Genomic DNA, 8,579 nt, shown 5'->3' on the forward strand with positions numbered 1-8,579 from the left:
AGAAAGAACGAATCTGAAAATGCTAAAAAATGATTTGCAAAAGAGGACAGAAAGATGACAATGTTATTGTTATCTGGATGACAGTGCAAAGGATGAGAGTGTGACTTTCATATTCACTTTACACACAGGAATATTAATACACCTAAAAAACATAACTTCGGATAGGGCATATTTTATTCACTCTCATCAATCTTGAAGAGGCGTGGGATTAACCTTACTGTCTGTGACAAACAGGTCATTTGCACCTCCAGACCGATGAACGCCACACAAATTACAGCTAGATTTGGTTAATGCTGGATTGCAATAGGCAAAATCCATTATTATAAAATCTATTATACCATGCGATTGACAAACAGAAGAACGTAAGCCTCACTTACCCTTCCATAAACGTTCGGCACGGGTGATCCATCGGCATTCCGCCGTGCACGGTGTTGATGCGCGGCTGAAGCGTCCCTGACTTCTCTCTCTAGGCGCACGACACGACTCTCTACATGCTCCAGGTGTGCTCTTACCAAAGAAAATCCCCTGTCCTGTGGTAGCATGAACCTCTGGTCATGGTGAAGACGAAGCGTGGAGGATATCGAGCCCGGAATGAGTAATAATAATAGATACATGGCACAGCGACTGAGCGCCAGCATCTTGCGTGTCTTCCCTGACGCCATATTTGTGTATGTTTGTCTGCGAAGTGTGAAAGAGCGCCTCTAGCGGTCAACCGCACAGGCTGTCATTACCATGGATACATAAGGCACATGATGTTTTTGATGCGGTGCGGTGCGGCGCATTACTACGGGAAACGAAACTAGCTAATTATTTTCTCGGTCTTTATTAGTCTCAATTAATACATTCATACATTGTATATATAGGCCTTATCATAGTTTTTCATTTGTTAATTTAACCAAGATAAACAAGACGTTGACATTTAGTCCAATTAGTCAATGTAAAATGGCACCGTGACTTTCAATTTGCGTGAAAACGAGAATGTTTTTATTTCTGTATGCACGCGTATTCCATGTAAAGCACATTTCAATACTACTAATCCTTTGAATCAAATACGCTTGTTCGTTGTCTATTTATTAAGATGTCTAATATACACAATGATCGCACACGACTTTCATCATAACATATCGCATCATTGGTACGGAGTCGGTCAACACCCCCATCTACTGATCAGGTTATGTAAACGCATTCAGTCAATTCAACCCTTCGCCTCACAGTCGTTTGTTCGTTACATGTGTTGCACATTTAGTTGTATAATTAAATGTGACCTGATAAAATCAGATACAGTATTTTAGGCTAACTATTATATCATTAAATTATGGAAGAAAAGATTTGGGGTAATCTCTTGAGGTCCTCACGTGTAATTTAAATGTATCCCACTCCAGCTTTAATCCTCCATTGCCTTGTACATTAACGGTGCTGTTTAGCGTGCTGACATAATATCGATATGATCTGCTACTTGTAAGTCGCTTTTGATAAAATGTAATAAATGTATCGTTTCTGTTGTCGCGCGATTGTTGACAGGTTTAAAATAACGGTCAGTGACGTCGGTGAGAGAAACTGGTGAGACTGAAGACCCGGAAAGCTTATCGCGTACGAATTAAATTCTGGTATTTATCATATTTTATCTCCCCAAAAATGTGCGTTTCATAATCAAGTTGAAGATGTTTTAGGTAAATTATCGTTATATCAAATGTTGACAAAATAGACATCCGTTATAACGATAGGAAATGTCAACACTGGTTTAAAAGAATCCTCAACGCGCAGATCTATAAAAGTAGGCATATTCCCAATGCCAATAAAACATCAAATAAATGCAGTTGGTATACATTGCAGTCCACATCCAATTTATATCTGCATTAACCAAAAGGAAAAACGGTTTACAAGCCTTTATAGCCTTGTCACAGACGTAGTGGAGCAGGACTAAGACTAATTTAGCGAGGTTTCGTCTGAAACTACAGCCTAATGTTACATTTTTGTTGCAGGTAACAAAAAAGTCCAAATACCCCATTGTTTTGATTAGTCAGTACAGACTACTAGTGTTAACGAGGTACCATGATGGCCAGGGGAGCAGAAGACAAGAGGTCTGAGGTGAGGATTTCAATGCGCTACTTATGTGAACTACACAAGAGCTGATAAGAGTTAACATTTCTACAGACAAACAAAATTGTCCGTGCTAGATGTTCAGTTTTCTTGGTCTAATTTGCTTGCAGCTTGAAAAATGTTCCGAGACATCTCTAGCAAAAATGACCAAAAAACATCCCAGATCACCCGATCAGCAGCTCATGTCTTATGGTTTTGAAACCGTTCTGGCAGGTACGACTGGATTTTCCATATGCGATCAATTATTTGTGGATAAGTGTTGATATTTAAACCTCATGCGACATTGTACTGGTCTTCGGTTATTTGACTCTCTTCACATTTTAGAGGCAAACAGAGAGGTCAGTGGTCTCTTCTCAAACTACTCGGAGGTCTTGAGGTAACTGGATGGATGGACCTTTGGGTTTCTAACGGTAGCTCTAAAATGTCTGTGCTCAATGATAACTTTCAATGCGCTCTTCAAAGGGAAAGAGCTGTTGTGGATGCCTCACAGCTTGGAGAGCTTGAGGAAATTCTTACTGAAGCGAGAAGCTTCGAATCTCACCTCAAAGAGAAGAAAGAACACCTGAGACGATGTCTTGCTTTGATCTCTGACAAACTACAGGGATAGTTTTGTAGGTCCTTCTAATGGTTGTATAATGCATTTCTATATGTTACAAGCAACAATATATACCACGCTGTTAAATCGTTTGATCACTTCATTTATATTTTCTGATTATATGCACAATAAATGAAAATGTAAACAAGTATTATTTACATGTATTTATTAAGATGTTCCATTTGTTCATTTTGGATAAAAGCAAGAAAACTAATTTAGGCTGTAAAACAATACAAGATACAAAAGCTAATATTTAAATTGATGTAAATTGACTTATAATACTTGCACTGTTCAGTTTACAGTCATACATTTTCTTAATATTCAATATAGGCAATATAGAGTTTATTTAGCATAAACATACTCATTAAAAAAATCCAGCTCAGTGTTTTGTTTGGAAAGTCCCATGGAAACCATAGGGTATGTTGATAGGTACTTCAGCACGTCCCAATTCTTCAAAGGTCTTTGCATCAAGCAACAGAAGGAATGTGCATTTGTCCTAGTGCGACAATTACTCATCAATATATATAAAAAAATCAGACTGAGTTTTATGAGCTTTATAAGGAGTTTGTGACATGTTATACCTTATTAGGGGTGATGACAACAGACAAAATTACTCCATCATCCTCCCCCACGGCACTAGGCGATGGGACAAAAACTGGTTCTGAAGGATACAGGCCTCCATGTTTCCACACCTGTGTAACAATCATTAGTAAAAAAATGTTTTACTGATCTACATTCAGTTACGAAGCCTAAAACACCAACTAACCTTCATTTGCTTGTCTTGAAGGTCCATTTTAATGAGCGAATCTCCAACTAGGTGTCTGAAGCCACATCCATAGTAGTAGCGGTAGGGCCGGGTGTTGTATTTTGAATAGTTGATGTGTGGGAATTCAAGACCTCCATATTCATGGAGATCTTCACCATGAAGGTCTTCATGCGTGCAGAACACCTGTTTAAATGGTAATGCAGATTCAACCAATGGTCAATCTCTTGCTAATATATAGAGAATCTAGCAATGTTTACCACATACACAAACCTTGTTCTTGTCGGTTTTAATAGCCGTTGCGGTGCTGTTCAACCGTGTGTTTAGATTTTGCCCACATGGTGTGTTGTTTTTCACATTTAAGGGTAGGACAAAACGTTTAGGGAACACTCTGCACATGTTGTTGTATGCCTAGAAAAATGACAGGGTCATGACACGGAACAGAAAAGGGAAAAAAGATTTAACCCACTCATTTTACCTCATCGAGAGCCTTCCCAGACTTTTTTAAATTCTGTATCAGGTAGTTGTTAATGGCCTGGCCATCCTCAGAACAGCACATGTCCATAATCAGAAGACCGTTTTCTTCAAAACAGTTTATCTGATGGAAGGTTGACAGTGGCTCTGCGTAATATTTGATGACGCTAAGCTGTAAAAGTAATTGTAGAATTGTTAAATTATCCTTAAAGGTAAAATTTGATTTTTTTTAAATGAACTATATTAAATTAAGTCTTTCACATTATACAGTGCATCCGGAAAGTATTTACAGCACTTCAATTTTTGCACATTTTGTCATGTTACAGCCCTATTCCAAAATGGATTCAATTAATTATTAGAGTTCAATCAGACCAGATAATTTTGTTTCTCATGGTCTGAGAGTCCTTCAGGTACCTTTGGCAAACTCCAGGGGGGCTGTCATGTGCCTTTTTCAGAGGAGTGGCTTCCAGCTCGCCACTCTGCCATACAGGCCCGATTGGTGGAGTAGTGCAGAGAGTTTTTCCGGAAGGTTCTTCTCTCTCCACAGAGACATGCTGGAGCGCTGTTGGAGTGACCATCGGGTTCTTGGCCACCTCCCTGACTATGGCCCTTCTCCCCCGATTGCTCAGTTTGGCAAGCTCTAGGAAGAGTCCTTATGGTTCCAAACTTCTTCCATTTACAGATGGAGGCCACTGTGCTCATTGGGACCTTCAATGCTGCAGAAATTCTTCTGTACTCTTCCCCGGATTTGTGCCTCAATACAATCCTGTCTCGGCAGTCTACAGACAATTCCTTGGACTTCATGGCTTGGTTTGTGCTCTGACATGCACTGTTAACTGTGGGACCTTATATATACACAGGTGTGTGCCTTTCCAAATCATGTCCAATCAACTGAATTTACCACAGGTGGACTCCAATCAAGTTGTAGAAACATCAATGAAGATCAGTGGAAACAGGATGCACCTGAGGTCAATTTTGAGTGTCATGGCAAAGGCTGTGAATACTTATGAACATGTGCTTTTTTATTTTTAATAATTTAGCAAAGATTTCAAACAAACTGTTGACGTTGTCATTATAGGGTTTTGTTTGTAGAATTTTAAGGAAAGTAATGAATTGAATCCATTTTGGAATAAGGCTGTAACATGACAAAATGTGGAAAAGTGAAGCATTTTGAATACTTTCCAGATGCATATTAAATAATGTGAATATAAACTGTTGAGTAGTGTTAGTTGGTTACCTTTCCAGTGTGCTTATTTACTACATGGAAAACGGTGTTCCTCTTTGGGTCCCAGTATATGCCATCACTAATCCCCTTTCCACACAGTTTTCCCGTCACAATCTTCAGGAGATCCATTTTGATTGGCTGCTCGATGAATACCACGTAATTCTCTGACATGGCTGCAAGACCAATGTACAAAAATGGCTTTAAAATGTGAAAGAAAATTCGGATAAGTCAATAAAAAAAAATGTTTTTAGTAGTTGTGAATATTATGTATTTAGTAATGACACTTCTCACGTACCAAAGCTATGATAGTAGGATGGTTTGGACTTGTCCTCAGAGGGGATGGAGCAAATAACTGTGGCGCCTTCCAAAGCCTCCCCTGGATTCACCTTCTTTGAGGGCACTCTTATGATGTTGTAGAATGCACCTGTAAATAAGTTAAGAATTTTAGTTAATTCAAGATTAACAAAATTATTCATCAAGTATAAAGAAATGAAAGATTATTAAATATAAATATTTTTTATCTCAGTATCCTTCAAACCTTTAAGGGTGTAAGAGTTGCCCATGTTGTATGTGGTCCCATCAGGATCCATATGGGGATGAGCTGTGGCTCCGTTAACTGCAATAAATTTACTCCAGTCCACCTAAAATGAGTTATTTTCACAGTTTAGTTGGGTTGACCCCTTTTTTCTTAATAACAAATACTTTGTAATTGGTATGCACCTTTTCTTCAGTTTCAAGTGTCTTTGGGTCTATTTTGTGCATGAAGTTTGTCTCAGTGCTGACATAGTAGTCTCCTTTATACTGGACAAAGCTGACATTTGCATTGTCAGATGTCTCTATATATGAAGAGGAAGATGACAGATTCACAAATTCTAAACACATTCAGGTCAATTGAATTAGAATTTATGATCACTTACTGGGTAGCTCAAAGCGGGAGAGGAAGCGCTGGAAGACGTTTTTACACGGGTCCGGCACTGAAATCGTACCAAATTCAGACACCACGATGCGGTTATGCTCAGTGTTTTCCTTGTAGGAATCGCTGTTCAGGAATCGGCTCATGTATGTCACCTTTCCATCCTTGATATGAAACTGGTGCATAAGCGCCATGCCGTCAAACCAGTGGTTGAAACTGTGGAGCAAACATACTTTTTGGTTGATATGCAGTACATATGTCGGTTTATGAAGGAACCCAAAATCTTCCAATACACACCTGCTTCTTCCAATCTCAAACTTTCCAGGTCCATTTCGGAGAAAATTACCTTCGATCCATAAGGGGATATTACCTGTGATTTTGGTTGCAATGGGATCTGGCGTTTCCTCCGCAGAAAGCACCAGATTTTCAATGCATGGCAGACCATGTACGTCTGTAAAATGCCTGTTCTCTGACCTGGTCTTCTTCCAAACTGTGGGTAAAAGATTCAGCCATTTTTACTAGATGCTTTTTGTGGCTACTACAAGAATATATTTAAATCTATGACTAGAACTTACCAAGACTGCCACTGTTCAGCCGGCTCACGGTGGACATATTGCTCTTTTTGCTGTGGTTCTGAAGCTGAGTCAAATGTTCTTCAGAGGTTGCCTAGTGTCCCTCTGCTACCAGGAGTGTCTTATATAGAGAGCTCTTTTCTGGTCACATGGTGCTTATGCAAATCCAAATCACAGACCCCACCAACTTGGTTGCATTTTGACCAGATAAGTTTAACGTACGGTTAAGCTTGATAAGAATGGTGAGCTTTGTTACAGTCTTAACCATCTTTACTAACAATACAAACACATTTTATTTAATTATTTATTAACAAACCTCATCTCTGACTGCATACTAAAATCCACAGTAGCAGAAAGCTTAAACATCTATATTCACTACAAAGTTAAATCTTTGTAAACATCTCCATGACATCATTCTAAAATTTTTGGGAATTTCCCAAATAATGTAACTATCCTTTTTAACCTCACTGATACAAAACACAGAATACATGACTCTGAAATCTTTCTGTCATGGGGAGGTTATTAAATTTAAAAATTTAAAAATAATCTGTGCCTACATGTATTGAATAGACTATTCTAACATCGCCCTGTTGTTCAGTGCACGGTTTCACAAACACGGTTTAAGACTATTCCCAGACTAAAATGCAAGTTTGAGCTGTTTTAACTGAAAATAACTTGCAATGACAGATCCTATTGTCAGTTCTATTGTTTTGACTCAAGATTCACTAGTGGGCAGTATAGTTTTTACGAAGGCATTTTTATACTACTTAATTACCCTAATGGAACTATGGAATGGCCTATATTGTCCCTTGATTTAAATTGAGCCTTGTCTGTGAAACAAGGCCCAGATGTTACATAGGATGAGATAACAGTTCCTTCCTGTTTGAGTTTATAGTCCTCCTATAGTCCCGTTCTTTTAAAATATGAGTGTTAATCGTTGACCCAGGTGTTTCTTGTTATCTCGTTTTCCGATTGTATTTAAGACCTTGTGTTTCAATCGTTGTCTCTGGATTATCTTGTCTTGTTTAAATCTATCTTAATCTACATGTGGAGCTGCTTCGATGCACCAGTGTTACAATGAAACACATTGTCTAAGGAGCAACAGATAGCTTTAGGGAAAATAGCAATGCAATAATTGGTAAAAACAAGATATGTGGCAAAGTGTAAAGAACTTAAAGGGACATTCCACCCAAAACTAAAAAATCTGTCATCGTTTACTCACCTCAAGTTGTTCCAAACCTGTATAAATATCTTTGTTCTGATGAACAAAAAGAAAAATAACCTTTAAAGGCGGGGTGTCTGATTTCCGAATTAAGCTTGTTTAGACAAAGTCGGACCGGGTACCATAACAACCTTGTAGCCAATCAGCAGTAAGGTGCACAGTGCACAGGACGGACATTAGTCAAGCCGGACGCTGACAAAAGTGAAAGATGGGGGTAGGGGTGTGTTTTTATTTATTTGAACATCAACAACGGCTAAGAGAAATAAGAGACCCCGCCTTTAAGATAAATTGCAGTGAGAAGATGGATTAAGGTTACAACACGAGTTCTAAACATAAAGTAATGCTAGTGTAGAACACAAGCATTCTTTTTGTTCGCGTTCAACTCATGGATGAGACTGTAATTAACAAAAATAAACTTTTTTTGTTACCTTTTAATTTTATTATCTATTTCTATTTAATGTCTCCTGATTGCATTTAATATTTTATTTCTCAATTCATTTCTGGTATTGTAGTCCAATATAGCTGACCTGTGGTCCTTGTTTTATAAAGTCTTTTCTGTACATTTTCCCTTCAGAATGTTGGTTTTCGCATATGAACTAGGTTAACATATAAACAGAAAAACTAGTCACATTTACTACACTGTAGCTAAATAAATATTAACTGAAACTGGGCTTTCCAATCTCTGCCTCGTGCTTCTATTTTTGTACCATGATTG

The 8,579-nt window shown here is 38.3% G+C and overlaps 2 protein-coding genes across 3 annotated transcripts in view; both read right to left on the reverse strand.

The window, feature by feature from the left end:
* sorl1 (sortilin-related receptor, L(DLR class) A repeats containing) overlaps positions 1-666 on the reverse strand; it is a 38,319-nt gene extending 37,653 nt beyond the window's left edge. The window contains exon 1 of the mRNA XM_079481250.1: positions 378-666. Coding sequence (XP_079337376.1) covers positions 378-662 — 285 coding nt within the window. The 5' untranslated portion in view covers positions 663-666. The remainder of the gene's footprint in view (positions 1-377) is intronic.
* Positions 667-2,752: 2,086 nt separating this feature from the next.
* Positions 2,753-7,418, reverse strand: bco2b (beta-carotene oxygenase 2b). 2 transcript variants are annotated; one of them, XM_079480714.1, is made up of 12 exons: positions 6,646-7,418; positions 6,368-6,560; positions 6,075-6,286; positions 5,878-5,993; positions 5,696-5,798; positions 5,453-5,581; positions 5,170-5,330; positions 3,937-4,104; positions 3,732-3,869; positions 3,462-3,644; positions 3,277-3,387; positions 2,753-3,191 (listed from the first exon to the last, which is right to left on the reverse strand). In XM_079480714.1, exons 1-12 carry the CDS (start codon positions 6,680-6,682, stop codon positions 3,075-3,077), a joined length of 1,668 nt encoding a protein of 555 aa, XP_079336840.1. In that variant the 5' UTR covers positions 6,683-7,418; the 3' UTR covers positions 2,753-3,074. The 2 variants fall into 2 exon arrangements, with proteins under 2 accessions (XP_079336840.1, XP_079336841.1); XM_079480715.1 differs by having other exon boundaries at positions 2,849-3,191; positions 6,441-6,560; positions 6,646-7,374.
* Between the last annotated feature and the right edge of the window lie 1,161 nt (positions 7,419-8,579).

Source organism: Barbatula barbatula, assembly GCF_947034865.1.
Source record: "Barbatula barbatula genome assembly, chromosome: 19".
NCBI classification, from domain to species: domain Eukaryota; kingdom Metazoa; phylum Chordata; class Actinopteri; order Cypriniformes; family Nemacheilidae; genus Barbatula; species Barbatula barbatula.

Excerpts from the sequence above, each read along its gene's own strand:
- bco2b (XM_079480714.1), bottom strand. The coding sequence starts at position 6,682 with ATGTCCACCGTGAGCCGGCTGAACAGTGGCAGTCTTG. Across the intron at positions 5,994-6,074 it reads CTCCCGCTTTGAGCTACCCA|AGACATCTGACAATGCAAAT; the intron begins GTAAGTGATCAT and ends CTTCATATATAG. Across the intron at positions 3,388-3,461 it reads TTCAAGACAAGCAAATGAAG|GTGTGGAAACATGGAGGCCT; the intron begins GTTAGTTGGTGT and ends ATTGTTACACAG.